This window comes from Cyanistes caeruleus, chromosome 23 (assembly GCF_971803275.1).
Source record: "Cyanistes caeruleus chromosome 23, bCyaCae1.hap1.1, whole genome shotgun sequence".
NCBI classification, from domain to species: domain Eukaryota; kingdom Metazoa; phylum Chordata; class Aves; order Passeriformes; family Paridae; genus Cyanistes; species Cyanistes caeruleus.
Window position 1 is genome coordinate 4,351,240 of NC_141723.1, and position 16,871 is coordinate 4,368,110.

The 16,871-nt window shown below is 48.0% G+C and overlaps 1 protein-coding gene across 2 annotated transcripts in view; it reads right to left on the minus strand.

Moving 5' to 3' along the window:
* Nucleotides 1-9,611: 9,611 nt before the first annotated feature.
* Nucleotides 9,612-16,871, minus strand: part of SORL1 (sortilin related receptor 1) — a 42,641-nt gene continuing 35,381 nt past the window's right edge. For both annotated transcript variants that reach the window (XM_086861014.1, XM_086861013.1), the window contains exons 38-48: nucleotides 16,741-16,813; nucleotides 15,529-15,611; nucleotides 15,227-15,323; nucleotides 14,492-14,676; nucleotides 13,913-14,032; nucleotides 13,667-13,831; nucleotides 12,721-12,895; nucleotides 12,199-12,305; nucleotides 11,132-11,324; nucleotides 10,478-10,690; nucleotides 9,612-9,761 (exon numbers count right to left, since the gene is read on the minus strand). In XM_086861014.1, the coding sequence (XP_086717140.1) occupies nucleotides 9,694-9,761; nucleotides 10,478-10,690; nucleotides 11,132-11,324; nucleotides 12,199-12,305; nucleotides 12,721-12,895; nucleotides 13,667-13,831; nucleotides 13,913-14,032; nucleotides 14,492-14,676; nucleotides 15,227-15,323; nucleotides 15,529-15,611; nucleotides 16,741-16,813 (1,479 nt within the window). In that variant the 3' untranslated portion in view covers nucleotides 9,612-9,693. The remainder of the gene's footprint in view (nucleotides 9,762-10,477; nucleotides 10,691-11,131; nucleotides 11,325-12,198; nucleotides 12,306-12,720; nucleotides 12,896-13,666; nucleotides 13,832-13,912; nucleotides 14,033-14,491; nucleotides 14,677-15,226; nucleotides 15,324-15,528; nucleotides 15,612-16,740; nucleotides 16,814-16,871) is intronic.

The window sequence follows — 16,871 nt, forward strand, 5'->3', positions numbered from 1 at the left end:
AGGCGATCCAGGGCTCGGCAGGTCTCAGTTTGGGACGGGGTCTGGCTCCTGACCCTATCTGGGGTCACGTCAGTACATGGGTTTGGGGTTTAACCCATTGCAGTCAGGCTGCTGAGGAGGGGATTTAGGGCAGAATCACAGAATTGTCCAGGCCCTGTGCTGATCCCCTGGTTTTCCTCCAGAACTGAGGGAGTGGGAACGCAGTCAGATGCTCTGCAGGTACAACACGTCATTGGAAAGCTCAGCCCTGGATGAAAGCAGGTTTTCTTGTTGGGTTGGAGTTTTAAGTTCAGCTCTTTTCGTTGGGAAGGCCACATGGAAAAGCTTTAAGGACCCATCCAGGATGGGGAGAGGGAAATTTGGAGCACACAACTCAGCCCCTGAGCCTGCCCATCTGTAAAGAATCAGCATAACAGCGCTTAATGTACTTCCCCAACATGGCAGTTGTGGGCCTTAATTAAACTGTGCAGAGTGCTTGGAGATCCTCAGATTAAAGGCTGTGTGTACAGTGAATTACAAAAGCAAACAACATGAAATTTTCCATGTGTTGTGCTAGAGCTGTCTTCGTTTACCAGAAACAAATCATTTAATGCACCTCTTACATGGAGCTTGTTTATATGGGATGTGCCTGTTATTCCAGTAGGAGGGAAATCTGGTAGTTTTGATTATTGTTTCTCAATACTTCATCAAAAAAAAGGCTTAAAATTTGAATATGTTAATAAAATAATACGGTAATAAAATGGGGTTTTTAACTATATATGTGCAGTTAGCCCTGGGAAACGCTGCCAGTTTTAACAGGCCTGAAAGATGGTAGGAGGTAAATTTAATATATTATAAAAATAAAGGTAATCCCAGCAAAAGACAAGCGTGGAGCAGTCGCTGGAGTCACCACAGGCAGAGACAGAACATGTTTTGTGTCCAACAATAGCAGCGTACGTGACTTGAAATGCTCTTTCCTTATAAAACAAAATACCCACTGGTTTGGCTTATTAGTGCAAATCTTCAAAGGGAGAAGCAGCGCTGAGGTTCCTGGTTCAATTCAGAAGTTCAGCCCCGCTCTGGCAGCGCTGCCTTGACAAAGTGCCATTGTTGCCCATGGCCGGGGCCGTGTGTGTGAGGTTTAACCTTCTGCATTTCCCCTTTTCTGCTGCACGAGGAATGCCCAGAGCTGGGCGGAAAAAATGTCTCTGATGTGTGGTTTACACGTGAAAACGCTGCATTTGAACTTGCACTGACTCTGCCCAGAGTGGATCGGGTTAAATGGACTATTACAATGGCGGGAGCTCATCTGGAACTAATAATTTTTGAGGCCACCAAAAGTAAAAAGTAAAAAAAAAAAAAAAAAAAAAAGGTGAGGGGAGGAGGAGGGATCCTTGTGAGTTTGGTGGCCAATGACTAAAGCTTCTGCTGCCATCTACTGCACATGGGTGGCAGTAGGGCCAGCTGGGAACTGCTCGCTTTGGCCAGAAAAACAGGTTAAAAAGTGAATTATCGGTTCTGGTAAGACAGAGCTGCTTCTCAGCTCTACCCTCCCATAGCTGTATCTGGGGTCTGGCTTGGGGGGTTTAGGACCAGTGCAGAGCATCTGCTGGGGCTGTGCAGAGGGAGAGGAACGTGGTGCTTTAACTGCTGCAGGTTTTGGGCTGCACCCTTTGGCATTGTCACCCCATGGCATTGCCATCCTCTTGGGATTCTCACCCATAGCATTGCCATCCTCTTGGGATTGTCACTCCCTTGGCATTGTCACCCCATGGCATTGCCATCCTCTTGGGATTGTCACCCCATGGCATTGCCATCCTCTTGGGATTGTCATCTATAGCATTGCCATCCTCTTGGGATTGTCACCCCATGGCATTGCCATCCTCTTGGGATTGTCATCTATAGCATTGCCATCCTCTTGGGATTGTCACCCATGGCATTGCCATCCTCTTCAGATTGTCACCCATGGCATTGCCATCCTCTAGGGATTGTCACCCCATGGCATTGCCATCCTCTTGGGATTGTCACCCATAGCATTGCCATCCGCTTGGGATTGTCACCCCATGGCACTGTCGCCCCTCACTTAGGATTCACCCCCATCACAGCAGAAGTTTTGGGCTCCATTTCTGGTGGTTTGGGAGGGGCATTAAAAACCCCCTGATCCGTGGCGGGCGAGGAGGGGCTGGAGCAGAAATCCCGCGCAGAACGGGCGCGGGGTGAGCGACATCTGTTTTGTCTCAGCACAGAGGAGCGGGGCGGCCGTGGCCCCACCCGCTGGAAGCGGCTCAAGCATTACCGTGCTTGGCCAGACAATAAAAGCAGCCTATTTATTTATGATGGCTGGACCCTTAGCAGGTCACTGGCACGGTACATTCGAATCCCTCTCTGGATTTTCCCTCTTCCCATCTCTCCAGGCTGCCTTCTATTCTTTGTGCCTGCTCTCCCAGGAGATCTGGGCTTGGAACACACAGCTCGCCATCCTTGTGGCTCTTGGTTGAGAGGTTAAATAAGTTTAGGAGGGAAAAGTACATTTGGAGATGGTGTTGATGCAGAAGAATGAGCCAAACACGCTATTGTCTTCACCAGCCCTGAGTCTGCCGTGGTAATTTGCAGGGTACAGAGACAGGCTGGCTCTGGGTTCCATACAGCTACTGCAGAGTGGAGCTGGATGGGAAACCAGGCTGGTCCCGTGACTGAACACACAACTGGGATTTGGCCTCCAGGCTTCTGTTCCTGGCTCTCCGAGGGATCCCGAGAAAGCCCTGGCAGGGGGGAAGGAAAGCTGTGTCACTCCAGAGCCAGGCTAACCCCAAAGGGGGCCAGCAGCCTCAAAGGGGGAGCGGGGAGGGTGTCTGGAGCGGAGCTGCGGCGCTGCTCTCCGCTGGAGCTGGGGTAGGGGTGCTCACAAAGAGGAGATGTTTGGCCAGGGCTCCTCTCCAGCCTGCAGGGTGTGTGTGCTTCAGGAGCTGCCTGGCTGCAGGGGGGATGTTCTCACCCAGATCTCGGGTTTGGGATTCATTTCACGTAGGCTGTGGTGTCTTGCAGTCCCAAGGCTTGGTGTGAGGCAGTCGCCGCTGAGTTCCCGTTATAGCAAAGAGAGTCTGACCTATTTTAGGATGAGGGAAGCACTCTCTGAACTGCTGTGCCTCATCCTTGGCTGCAGACAAGGCCTGGAGTGACCCTCTCAGCTTGGGCAGGGATGAATCCTGCTTGATGTTGCACAGAGCCCAGGCCAGAGGAACCTCCAGCCTCCTCTCCATCTCCTTGTTACCCTTTGGGATCTCTCAGGCATTGGGGAGACACAAAAAGCACAGGCAGCCACTCTCCCAGTGCACAAAAGCGATTGAGAACGGCTCACTCAAGCCCCAGACTTCCATTCAGGTTCCCAATTCCACCTTGGAGGGCATCTGTTTCCCTCCACTGGCAGGGAAAGATCCGGGGAAAGCGAATTTTCTCTTTTTGCCAGGCCAGCCTGGAGATGAGAGGCTTGGTGACGAGAATATCGCTTCTTGTCCACCCCTACCTCAGGTCCTCCACTCTAAAACATTCCCCTCCTGTACAGCCAATGTCAGGCTGTAGCTTCAGGATGAATTTCATGACCTCCTGCTCACTGAGTGGCTTTCCTTCTTTCCCAAACTGCTGTTAGTTCTTTTCTTTTGACCCTCCAACACCCTAGGATTTTTTCCAGCACAACCCCACGCAGGTGCTCTGAAAAATAAGAGGTCAGGTCCGCTCCCTAAATCAATCCCAGGTCTGCAGAGCATGGGGAGAGAAAATCTGGGCATGATGTCAGCCCAGCTCTGAGAATTTGAGGTTGTGGGCTTCTGGATGCCTATAATTTACAGGAAAGAAATAAACCTCACATCCTGGAAGATGCCATTTTTCTTGCATCCCACACTTGGCAGGTTGGGAGGTTTGTGGTAGGAGCCAAGATGTTGATGGTTAGCATGAATCTTTCCTTCTTCCCACAGACCTTCTCTTCCTTCCTTCCTTGCTTCCTTCCTTCCTTCCCTGGGCTATCTGGGAGCTCTTGGCTGCTCCATCCCAAAATCCAGCTTGAGTTCTGCTGTGGAATATCCTCGGTTATTTCATCTTTCCAGCTGAGAAAGGCTAAGCACAATTGTTCAGGAGTCTGGCACAAGGCACTGGGAGTGCTCAAAGGAGGAGCAGTGAGCCAAAACTGCTCTCTCAACATCAGAGCCCATCGATTCTGTGAAAAGCTCAACCCATGGTGGGAAGGGATTTTTTGCTGTATTTCCACCTGGTTACCTCACTCCTGCAGGCAGGATTCACATCTCCCCCTCCCTGTGGTTGCAGGAAGCAGCTCCTGATGTTTATTTGGGGGAAAGAGGTGAATTTTTAGGAGCAGCAGAGTGAGGGGAGCCTGGATCCAGCTCTTGGATGGGTTTGTGCTTTGTGCTCCATCCAAAGCTCCTCCAGGAACTGCAATCTTCCTCTTTGATGGGTTCTCATCATAGTGGGGAAAAACATTATAACTTGCTGTGGTGAGGGCAGTGAAGGCTTAGGGTGGAAATCTTCCCTACCCACAGAAACCTGCAGGTTTCTCTAGGAGAGGAGGCAAATTTTATTCCATTAAAGTTTTCTCAGTAACAGCTCTGAGGTTTCAGAGTCCCACCGGCTCCTCCAGCAGAAAGTAGGTACCTGGGAATGAGGTGGAACTCCTTGTTCCAGGGGGGAATATTCCAGTGGAAGTAGGGGAAAAATCAGCTCCATTCACAACCGAGGGAGTCGACTGTTTGTTAACATTGCCTTAAGCTAAATGTTAATGAAGTGCAACACTTAAGATGCTCCAACACCTCAATTATGTCCACCAAGATCACGTTGCCTTTCCATTTATCCGGGCTGGGAAATGAGGGATGTGTGAGGATTGCTGCTGCCTGCTCATTTACCTTCCCTGCCAGGAGAAATCCTGCTGGATTTGGGCTGTACCTGCACGCACCTCGTGCTGGGGCGGGGTTGTTCTGGAAATGGGTTTTAAGCACGGAAAATAAGGCTTGAGGTGGTGTTTTGGGAATGTGGAGGTGAAGCTTGGACAGGCTGGAAATGATGTTTGGTGTCTGGGGGTGATGGTGACCTTGAGGGAAGGGACAGGCAGACGTGACTGCGTTAGGAATGAGAGTGGCACCTCTCAGGATCTGCTGCTCCTTTGGCACAAAGCTCGATTTTCCTGATTCCCATCGCCCTTGTCCTGTCCCTGCCGTTTGATCAGGAGCGCTGACAGGATGGGAACGGCTCCAAACTGACACAGGGCAGGGTTAGATGGGATATCAGGGAGAAATTCCTCCCTGGGAGGGTGGGCAGGCCCTGGCACAGGGTGCCCAGAGAAGCTGTGGCTGGCCCTGGATCCCTGGAAGTGCCCAAGGCCAGGCTGGATGAAACTTGGAGCAACCTGGGACAGGGGAAGGTGTCCCTGCCATGGCAGGGGGCAGAAATTAGATGATCTTTCTGACCCAAACCATTCAGTGATTCTATTATCCTGTTTGGTTTTCTAAAACAAAAATATGTTCAGAAAAGTCTCCTTTTTCCTGCACTAGACACATAGAGGCTGGAAAACAATTTCAGAAACTACTTTGTTTACCCAATCCATTTTTATTATTATCATTAAGTGGGGGAGAAAAAAAATGGACAAAAATTCCTTCAAAATTGTGCAATAATATATAGCAGAAATCAGTGAATGAAAACAAACAGAACAAACAAACAAACCGATAAAGGACACAGAGTAGCAATTCAAATAATATAACATTAAACTGCACTTAAAGAACCTGATTAAAAGGTGACACTACCTCTATTAGAGGCTGGCTGCTTGTGGACTGATGCAAGTTTGGAAGGGTTAATCATAATGTTACAGCTATTTCCAGGCATGAAGATGCTCTTGGGGTCCATGAGTAGCTGAGTTATTGCACCATTTCCCTTCTCAAGTCCATTTGAAGGAGACTTGAAAGCTGTTTCAGAAAAGGTTCTTTTTTTGGAGAAAAAATGACATTTTACTTTTCCATCAGCGAGTAGGTGAAGTTTGCCTTTCAATATACCCTGATTCTAAGTGTGGAGATGCTCACACTGAGCTCTAGAATGAGAATTCTGCTCAGGGTGAGTTTCCTTGGCTCAGGTGGGGGTTCCCTGGTGGGGAATGTGAGGTTTCAGTGACTGGAAACAGGAGGAGTGAAATAACGTGGTGACCACCAAGGTGGCCATCAAACACAAATCTCCTTTGGCCACAAGGTGTGGATGCTGGCAGCCAGCTCTGCCCCTCTGCTCTCCCCTTCCCGCTGGCTCTGAGCTCCCAAACTTCTCCCTAACCTGCTCTGGCTCCAAGGAAAAGAGGCTTTTCCCAGGGCTGAGCCTGCAGCTGTCTCCTAATGCTGGAGCAGCTGGAACAAGCCAGGGCAGGGTGAGCCGGGCCGTGACCTCGCAGCTCTCCTGCACATGAAATACCTGCAGGGCTTTTCAGCCCGTATTTCACCCCTCTCTGAAAATCCTCTTGCAGTTTTCCTGGGGTACAGGCCCTCAGCCAAACCCCAGAGGGGCTGGAAGCTCCTGCTCCAGCTGCTTCCTGCCTGGGCTCTGCTCTTGCTGGGTTCAGGGAGTTTTACAGGGCTGGCAACCCAGAGATGGGGTTTATTCAGTCTGAAAAGAGCCCTTTTTTAACCTTTAATAGGTCTCCAGCCTGGGAAATGGTACCTCCTTGTCCTTCCTTGTAAAAACCAAACCCCCAGCACAAAAAAAAGAAAACCTCACAGAAAGACTGAGCCAAAGAAAAAGAAGCCTCATGGCCAAAATCTCAACAGATTTTCGTGTTTGACCTTAGTCTTCTGTTCAAATGGACTTGAGAGTACCCATGGGCATCTGAAATGGGTGCAAACACAAATTAACTGCTGGAAGTTCCTCCTAGCCAGGGTATTCCCCATACCCTTTTTTTTTTGTTTTCCATACAGATCCAAACATTTTGCTGGGTTCCTCTAAAGCAAACCCAGATCACCTCCCAAAATTCAGGGTAGCAAGTCATGTCACATCACATAAGGCTACTGAAATGAAACCAGAACAAAATATACATCCACATCCACCTACCATATTTACAGCAGAACCCTCCCACCCCCTGTATGTCTCCGTGAACAAGATTCCGTGCTTCAAAAGTTCATAAAAATATACAATTTACCCCAGAACTGCATCGATTACTCCCCACCTGGAGCCCAGACTTCTCTATTTCTATATATAAAATACACTAGCCCTGTGAAAGTTGCTTTGCTGAGAGCACAGTGGTGATTTTTGCGGTGAAGGGGAGGGCTGGGGACAGCTCTGAGTGCCAGTGCTGTCCCCACAAGGGCTTTGCAGTGTCCCCAAACCCCTGGGCACGCAGGGGTGACTCCACAGAGGGCTCTGCTCTGCCCACGCTGTGTTTGGGAGTTAACCAGGAGTGCTGGGTTTTGGGTACAAAATGCTTTGCTCTGCATGAGTGTCCCCAAGCCAGGAGCCTTTCAGAGAGGCCAGGAGTGACCTGTCCCCTGGGTGATGCTTGGGAATCTCCAGCCAAGGGGTTTCTGCAGGATTTAAATTGGTTACAAGGGTCTGCCTTGGCATCTGGCTACACAGAGGTGGGCTGGACTCTAAATTCTGCTCCTTTTACTGCAGCAGGATTTACCCTGGGGGAGTAAAATATCAGAATTTAACCACCCCTAACCCCCACTAGAGAGGCACCAGATTTTGGGATGCTACATTGTAACTTTAGTTATCTGTGTTTAAAAAATTACTTCCTAAAGAAAGGGTTGAATACTCTTTATCTCTGTTTTTAGGCTTCCTTTCCTGCATAGAATCTTTTGATTTATGTTTTTGAGACTGCTTTAGCCTCTGGGTCAGTCTGGTCTCTCTGTGTAGCTGTAACTCCAGGCAAATTGAGCTGTGTGGGTTGATTTTACTCAAAATTTCAACTCCTGAACAGCACCTGATCCACTGACAAGGTAAAAATATTGCAACTCTGCAAGCTTGCTGCTACTTATAAAAATCTGATTCTAGTTTGGTCCCAGCTTGGGAGGGGGGAATCTGTCACTGGGAATGCTAACACCAGTAATTGAAAATAGAGTCAGTATTTCTCTAGAGTATCAAACCATCCAGACTTCAACTTTTTTTTTTTTTTATACATTTTTCTATTGTGAAATTAAACGGATCAGTCGCGTATCAAAACATAGTTGGCCTCTCTCGTTTCATCTGTAGGAAGACTGCAATTATAACTTAATTTACACAGCAAAAATACCTTTGTTTTTCACAAAAACAGTGTGACAAGACAGTGTGCTGTATTTCCTGGTGAGAAGTTTTGCATATATCGAGCACGGCCAGGGGAAAGCCCTGAGCATCCTCTCCTGTCGTGCTCCTGGCTTGGCAGGTAGCGGTGAGGTTCACATTTTTTTTTTGGTGAAATTCATGTTTTGCTGTCACAAAATCAAAGCTCCAAACAGTGGCAAGCAGACTTTTTGCATTTGGCTCTGCAGCCAGTATTGTGTCTGCTGGGAATGTGAGATGAGAAAATAACATGTATGTGTGTGTGTGTATTTATATTATTTCTAAAGCTGTAGGTAAAACTACAGCTGCTTTTTGGAAATTCTGATGAGGGAGCATCAAATCCCTGCTGTGGGCTAAATTAATTTAAATTTTCAGTAATTATCTCTCCATGTGAGTGTGGAAAATCTGGATTTGCACACACTGGAGGCTCCCCTTTCTGTCCCACCACCGTGCTGGTGTCTGAGGGAAGCTCCACGGAGGAGAGGTATCCAAAAAATACCTGGGACATGAGTTTTAAGGTGCAAGTGGCAATTTTTTGTTTCAGTGACATGGTGGTGAGCTCCAGATTAATTAAGCAGATTAATTAAGCCCTGTGTGATGGGCAGGGGCAGCAGCAGGAGGGGTTTGGGCAGCACATCTCACTGTGGGGATATTTTTGACTTCCCACAGCAGCAGGAAGTTAAAACTCACCCCCCTAAAAAAATGTGCTGCTGTGCCTTAAGATCACTCAAAGATTGGGTATTTTAAAAGGGAGAAAACCTGTGAAAATGAGGGGTTTTGTTATTATGGCAAGGACAATGATGGGGATGCCAAGATACGACTGCCTTGCACGATAAAGTGGCACATGTTCTACACGAGAATGTGTACAATGTCTGACGACTCTGGAAATCTGTTCCACAGCAGATTTCCCAATAAATTAACACAACAAAAATACTTTCATATAAAACAAAGTCCAAAGGAATTTTTTTTGTTTGGTTTTTTGGTTTTTTTTTTTTTAGTCCTAAAGTAAAAGCAAAACCTTCAGGGACTATATTATCTCTCTCTACATATATAATCTCCTGAATTTTTATTTTTATTTTTTTAAATAAATTTATTCTTGTCTTAGAAAAATAAAATGAGTAGCCAATTTAGTCAACGGAAAGTATCTCACAGACTTAAAAGCATGCCCAGCAAGCATAGCCTTGTAAGACTAAATTAATGTTAAATCAAAGCAATTTGTTACTCAACCAACCTAGTCTGCAATTCACAGTTGATTACTACAAAGTGTATTCTTAAAATTATTATTATTTTTTTCTTTTTTTTTTTTGGCCCATATAAAAATAACGTATTGCAACTCAAAGTGCATTTTTAAAATAAACAATCAACTATTTTTATCAAATAAAATATTTACACCATTTGGTTTTGTACAGTCGGAAATGCGCTTCAGGCGATGACCATGGGGACGTCATCTGAAAATCCAGTTATCATTGGGGCTTCATCATCCTCATCTCCTGGAAAAGAAACCCAAAACAGAGCTGTTAGGGGACCCTCAACACTTTATTTAATTTAATTTGGTTAAAATATTGGTTGGGAAAACTTTTGGTGGCTGGACTTGATGGTCTTGAAGGTCTTTTCCAGGTTTAACCATCCCTAATTCTGTGATTTGTACTCTGGGGTCAAATCCATAGAGATTGTGATGTCAGAGTGGCCCAAACCATGATCAAGAATTAATTCTTGCCCTGATTTCACATCCTCAATGCATTTTTAAGTGATTGGAAGGAGGGGTTTAATTTGATAAAAATGTTTGGTTGATAAAACTTTTTCCAGTTGAACTTGATGGTCTTAAAGGTCTTTTCCAAGTTTAACCACCCCATAATTCTTTGATTTGTACTCTTAGGTCAAACCCATAGAGATTGTGAAAACCACAATAAAATGATTAATTCTTGCCCTGATTTCACATCCTCAATGCATTTTTAAGTGATTTGCATTGGAAGGAGGGGTTAAATTTGATAAAAATGTTTGGATGGGAAAACTTTTGCCAGTTGAACTTGGTGATCTTTGAGGTCTTTTCCAAGTTTAACTACTCTGTAATTCTACGATGTATACTCTCAGATCAAATTGGTGGAGATTGAGGTGCCAGAGTGACCCAAACCATGACAAAGAATCAATTCTTGCCCTGATGCCACATCCCCAGTGCTGTCCCCAAATGCCAGCGGGGGCCACGTACCCAGATCATCCCCCGAGGAGAAGATGGCCGAGCCCAGGCGGGAGCTGTAGTGGCTGTTGGCGAAGGCAGTGAAGCTGTTCTGGAGCCTCCTGTGCCTCATGTAGAGCAGCACAAAACCAATGCCCAGGGTCACCAGCAGCAGGAACAGCACGGGCACCACGATGGCAGCCACGTCCGTGCCTCGGCCCGATTTGGTGGCAGAGGAGTCTTTACCTGGTGAGGGAGGGACACGAGTGCTGTTTGTACCAGCAGCACATCCCTAAAGAGTTTATGAGGCTTCCCTGAGTATTTTTTAAGGAGGATGAGGAGAAAACATCACTTTTTATCACCCTACAACTCTGAAAGGTGGAGTTTTAGGCAGGTGGGGTTGGTGTCTTCCTGCAGAACCAGAGGACACAGCCTCAAGCTGCACCAAGGGAAGTTTAGGTTGGATGTCAGGGAGAAGTTTTTTACAGAAAGAGTGATAAAGTGTTGGAATGATCTGCCTGAGGAGATGGCAGAGTTGCCATCCCTGGATGTGTTTATAAAAGGACTGGCTGTGGCACTCGGTGCTGTGGTTTAGCTGAGGTGTCAGGGCTGGGTTGGACCTTGAAGTCCAACCTTGTTGGACTTGGACCTGTTCCAAGCTGGTGATTCTGTGACTGAGGGACTCACCCGTTCCCAGCTCATCGTAGAGAAGCGTGGCCGGCTCCCCACACATCTGCCCCCCGTACAGGCAGCGGGCCTGCACGCTGAACGAGTAGTTGTGGCCTATCTTCAGGTTGGACACCTTGAAGAAGTTGTCTGTGGTGTTGCCCAGGTAGGCTGTGATGTTCATCAAGCTGTCAAACATATGAATCTCGTAGCCCTGCAGGAAACACCAACCCCAAATCACTCGGCTGCAGAGGGCAGGGTTTGCTCCCTCCAAAAGGGGTTTGAAATTTGGTTTTCCTCCTGGATCTGGCTTTGATGAACTCTGCTGGGCTGTCAGCTGGGAGGGAGCAATGTGGAGCCTCCTCCAGGAAACCCTGCTGCTGTGCACTGACCTTGGCCAGTTCAGGGAGGAGAGATTTCTCTCCTCCCAAGTGCCAGGAGTGGAGGACATGGCCTCAGGCTGTGCCAGGGGAGGCTCAGGTTGAACATCAGGAAGGATTTCTTTGCTGAAAGTGTTGTTAAACATTGGAGGGGCTGCCCAGGAAGGGTCAGAGACCCCATGGTCATGGACGTGGCACTCAGTGCTCTGAGCTGGTGACAAGGGGGGCACCAGGCACAGCTTGGACCCAATCCTGGAGGTCTTTCCCAACCCAAATGACTCTGGTTTGGTTTGGCTGGTTCACTCTGTCCTTAGCACCCACCCCAGAGCACCCAAGCACAGAGTCCAGGAGGGTGAGGGCTTTTTTGGTGCAGTTTTTCACCTACCCATGTTCTAACAGACATTTCACAGATTTTCTATCCAAGTCTGAAAAATAACAACTTTCAGACTTCCCAGCATGGCAGGGCAGTGTCCTATTCCCAGTCCTTTCACACATGGGACAATTGTCCTTTTCTAGCAGGGTAATTATGTTCCTAAAAGGTGACTGATTGGATCTGTCAGCTTCAGAGGCTCAGCCATGACACGAATTTTAGTGAGCTCTTCCAGAGGGCTCACCAAGGACAGGATGGATTTCAGAGCCTGTGAAAGGAGCCTTGCACTGACTCTGCTCCAGGATTTTCTGTAGGACAGGAGGCACAGCAAAACTCACCCGGCTTTCATTGAAATTGCTTTCCTTCAACGCCAAACTCTTCCAGAAAAGCAGAATATGGTCGTTTTCAGTGATGATTTTTAAGGCATCTGGTGCAGACAGAGGGACTGCAAAGGGGAAGAAGTGGCAGCAGGTGAGGTTGTGGCACTGGTGGCACTTTCCTCTTACAGGAATGGAGTCACCTCTGAAACTTAGTGGGGTTTTTTAGGGATGAGCACAATACTCTGGTTGGAGGAGAGGATGCTGTGGTGTGGAAGCTGGGAGGAATTTTTTAGCAGTAGGGCTGTAATGGTACTTGATGATGTGTGTACACAAGCTGGTGTCCTTCCCATCTCCATTTATCAGGAGAAAAATACTGGATATCATTTGAGAAGCTTCCTCTCCACTGCTGCTGGTTTTGGGTGCAATCACCTCCCCTGGGAGGCCTCCCAAAATTAGGCTTTGGCTGTGGGAGAGGGCCAAGAGCAGCAGGAACATTTCTGCAGCCTCCAGGCAGCACAGGATGGGTGGTGTGTCCCTTACCTGTGTTGATTTTCATGCTGGATTCCTTGCTCATGTTTCCCAGCTGGACAATCACGTGGTATTTCCCTCCTGGCTCCAGCTTCTTTATGGTGTACTCCACTGTGCTGTTCCTGCTTTTTACTTTGTAGATTTTATCTGTTTTCCTCACCAGATCTCTAACTGCCACAGCATAGAGCTGGAGGGGGAAGAAATGGATGGGAAAAAAAATAAATCTCTTTTTCCTGCAGATTTTCAGCTAAACAGTGGTAGGACATTAGGCAGGGCAGGTAAAATTTGCTTTAAACCAAGGCTGCGTTTTACAGAAAGCCTGGGAAGCAAAATTTCAAGCCTCTCTCTGGATTTCAGCCCAAAATCAGCATTTACTGATACAGAAAATGCAGTCAGTGGAACAGATGAGAGCAGGAGGAAAACCTCAGGTTGTATTTCTTGGTGAATCACAAGGATGCAACGCAGACCCCTGCCCTGTCAGAGTTTCCAGCTCTGTTGGGAAGGTTTATACCTCCAAATCTTTGCTGTTAAAGTCTCTGGAGCAGAGTAGGAGGGGAAAGCTTGCTGAGAAAATGACTGGCCTTCAATGGAGTGAGACCTGAGTGTATTCCAGTGTGGCAGAGAACAGAACCAGGCTTTGTTGGGGCAGGAGGCAGTGCCCAGCCCAGCCTGGCCCTCCTGGGCAGAGCCAGAGCCCAGAACGGTGTTTTAGCACATGCCCAGGGCTGTTTAAAGACTTGGTCAGCAACAGATATCCCAGACCTGGCTCTTTTTAAATGTTTCACTGAGCTAATGGCCAGTAGGGAGGAAATGAAGATGCTGGAGGTGTCAGCACTTTGAGGATGACTTTATGTGGAGCATAGACCTGATCTCAGGCTTCCTCCAGCAGAAGAAAGGCAAGGATCTGTCTTGGAGGCAGGATTTTTGTGTGCACAGGGACAGGAGAAGGCTCTGTTACCATATCCTGGTCGGGTGAGTCGTAGGGCGATTCCCACTTGATGACGGCGAAGGTCTTGCCGGTGTGCACGGAGTGCAGGTGCCGCGGGGGCAGCCGGTTGTCCGGGATCATCTTCACCACCACGTAGTCAGAGGGGGGCCCCTGGTAGGGAGACATCACCCGCACCTGGGAGGGAGGCACAGAGGTCAGGGCTGTGTCCTGGTGGAGCCAGGGGCGGGCAGAGGGGGCAGGAGGAGGGGAGCCCACCAGGAACAGGTACTGCTCGTCCCGCTGCACCAGCACCGTGATGTTGTGGGCGCTGGTGGTGCTGTTGTGGGGGCTCCTGTACAGCTCCAGGAAGGACGTGGCGTAGAAGATGCCGTAGACCTGAGGAGGGAGAGCACAGCAGGGATGGTGCAGGGTTTGGTGTGGCCCAGAGCATCCACTGGCTGTCAGTTTTTAGGGGCATGAAGCAAAGATTCTTTTCCCTCTGGACCCTTTTTCCTGCTTTTCCCTCTGTCTTGCCCGAGATCAATCTGCCCACTTGCCTTTGAGCTCCCAACCCAAAGCCCTCAGCTCAGCTCAAGTAACAGCAGTTGATTGAAAGGCTGCTGGAGCATTGTGCTGTCTGTGTTTAAGCCACTTTGCACTGCAACAAGCAGACAAGAAGCCTTTCTTCGCTTCTATTTAAAAGGCAGGAGGTTCTTTCCCTCATTACCCCCAACATTCTCAGAGCCTTGGAATTCAATCCAGACAAATTATCCTGATTCCAGGGGTTCTGTGTGCTGCTCTGAGGCTCTGAGCTGGAGCCCAGGGTGGCTGGTGAGGGAAGGGCTGGTGCCTTACCACATTCCTGGGGCCGGTCCAGCTGCATTCCACGGCTGTCTGGTTGATGGCCTTGGCCTTGAGGCTTGGGGACGCAGGCCTTGTGCCACTGGTCACCACATGCACAAAAGACAGAGGGCTGTCACCCAGCTCCGTCTTAGCCCAAGCAGAAATTTCATAGGGGGTGTGTGCTGTCAAATTGGCCACTGAGCAAGAAGAGAAAGGGGCACTATTAGGTGAGGGCAGGGTGGGAGCAGGAGGGAAGGGTCAGCATCAGCAAACAGACAGGAGCCTGCCTCTCCTGTGCTGTACTCTCATGGCTTTGCAGTAATTTCCTTTATACAGAAGCACCTGGGACCCTGGAATCCAACCCAGGGCTTTTCCAGATGATTTCCCATCTCCACACTGAGATTTTCCCAAACCAGAAATGTGATTAACAGGGACACGTGCTGTACACCAGCCCAAGAAATCCTTGTTCTGTTTCTACTCCCTTTGGCAGATCAGAAATGGAACAACAAACAAAACCCCATGTGATGAGAAAGGACTGGTGCAGCTCTGGGGGTAAATCCCAAATCTGCTTGAAATCTCCAGGTCCTCAAAATGGATAATTTGCTGCTTTGTCCTGTCTAGATTTAAACAAAATCTACTAGCTGAAAAAAAAAAAAATAATAATAATAAAATAATCCCATAACTTCTCATAAATCCTTCTGCTTAGTGTTGACCAAAGCAAAACTTTATGTTTTGAGCAGAATTTACCTTTCTGGATGGACTTTTCTCCTTCTATGACCAGAGTCCTTTTTTCCTGCCTGTGGGTATCAAATGTCCAGTAGATGTTGACCACGTAGCCACTGACCTGTCCAGCCCAAGGACACAGAGCCATCAGCTCAGCTGATGCACACCAGGGTTACTGTCACACCCCTGACAGTCTTTGCATTGTATTTTCCATCCCAATTAAGAGCCCCGGGGCGGTTTGGGAGCAGTAAGAAATGATTTGGTGTGAAGTATCTGGTAACTATTCACCATTTACCCAGCACAGATGGAAAGGGGAAAACTCTTACCTTGATATTCGTGGTCATTTTTAGGCTGAAACTTACGGAGTCCTCGCTGTAGCTCTCAATGTGGATGACAGGGGGAGGAATGACTGGGAGGAAAGAAGAAAAGACCTGTTAGTACAGCACAAAGAAATAAAAGTATTTCTTGAGAGGGGCAGATAAAAATAAAGCTTTGTGTGGTAACACCCAGCTCCCAGAACAGGACAGCCCAACCTTGCCTAAGACATGTCCCCCTCAGAGGAGACACTGACATCATTTTTTAGGTCCACCACGTAAAAACTGCTTTATCTGTGCCTTGCTCAGTGCAGGCTGGAACTGGAGGGGTCTGGGCAAAGGGATTTCCCTCTGAGCTCAGTAGGGTGAGCTCCTATCCCAGTTAACAGCTCCTGAGGGAGGTCAGGAGCTATCAGTGCCAAACATTCATGCAAAACCTGAAGTCAAAGCTGTTTCTGTTCTTTTTACCTCCGTTTTTCTAACCAGCAGGTAATTCACATTATCTGGATCCTGCACTTTGAGTAGCCTGGTGTTTTCTTTCCCTTCTTTCATCTGACAAATCAGGAGACAATTTTGGCGCAGGGATGTAAGTATGGATGAAAAACTTAGAATATGAATACAAACTACTTCAAAAGGCTTTTCTTAAGCCAAAAAAAAAAAAAAACCCCAAAAAAACCCCCAACAGGTTGGGAAGAAAATTATTTACTTTGCTGCTGGAATTTATCTGCTGCTAGACTGTGATGCTGTGATGGTTCTTGGGAGCTGTGGTTGCTTTTTATGGTCTAAACCTGCAGGAGGAGCCACAATAATTGTGACCTAAGAGGGAGAAGGAGGAGCCGGCGTTCTTTTAGAGTGAGAGTGATGGAGTTGGTAATTTCTTGTCTGGCTGGAGGCAGGATTTGGCCTACAAAAGTCTGAGGGAATCTCTCTGCAGCCTGGGAGAGAGTGCACAGGCTCTTGCTCAGTTCCAGGGCAGCACATCCATCCCCTGTGCCACAGAGCTCAGAGGGAGAGACCCCTCCAGACATGGCACTGAGCTCTGAGGCAGCTCAGAAAGTGAAAAAGTCACTTTTTACAGGTCACTTTTAACAGCAAAGCTGGTGAGCAGTGTGAAAGGCTCAGCAGGGAAAATTAAGGCCAGGGAGGTGGCTTTGGATGCTGCTGCTGATGTTTCAGGCTGATACTCTCTGTCACCTTCTCTGAGCTGACCAAAACAACATTTACCTTTGCCTTTGACGGTGGTTATGGATTTGGATTCACTCCAGTTTCCCACCCCTCTGCTGGTCACTGCAGCAACCTTTGGAAATGAGAGGGAGAGGGAACATGAGCCACATGGAGCAGTGCAAACAGAGCAG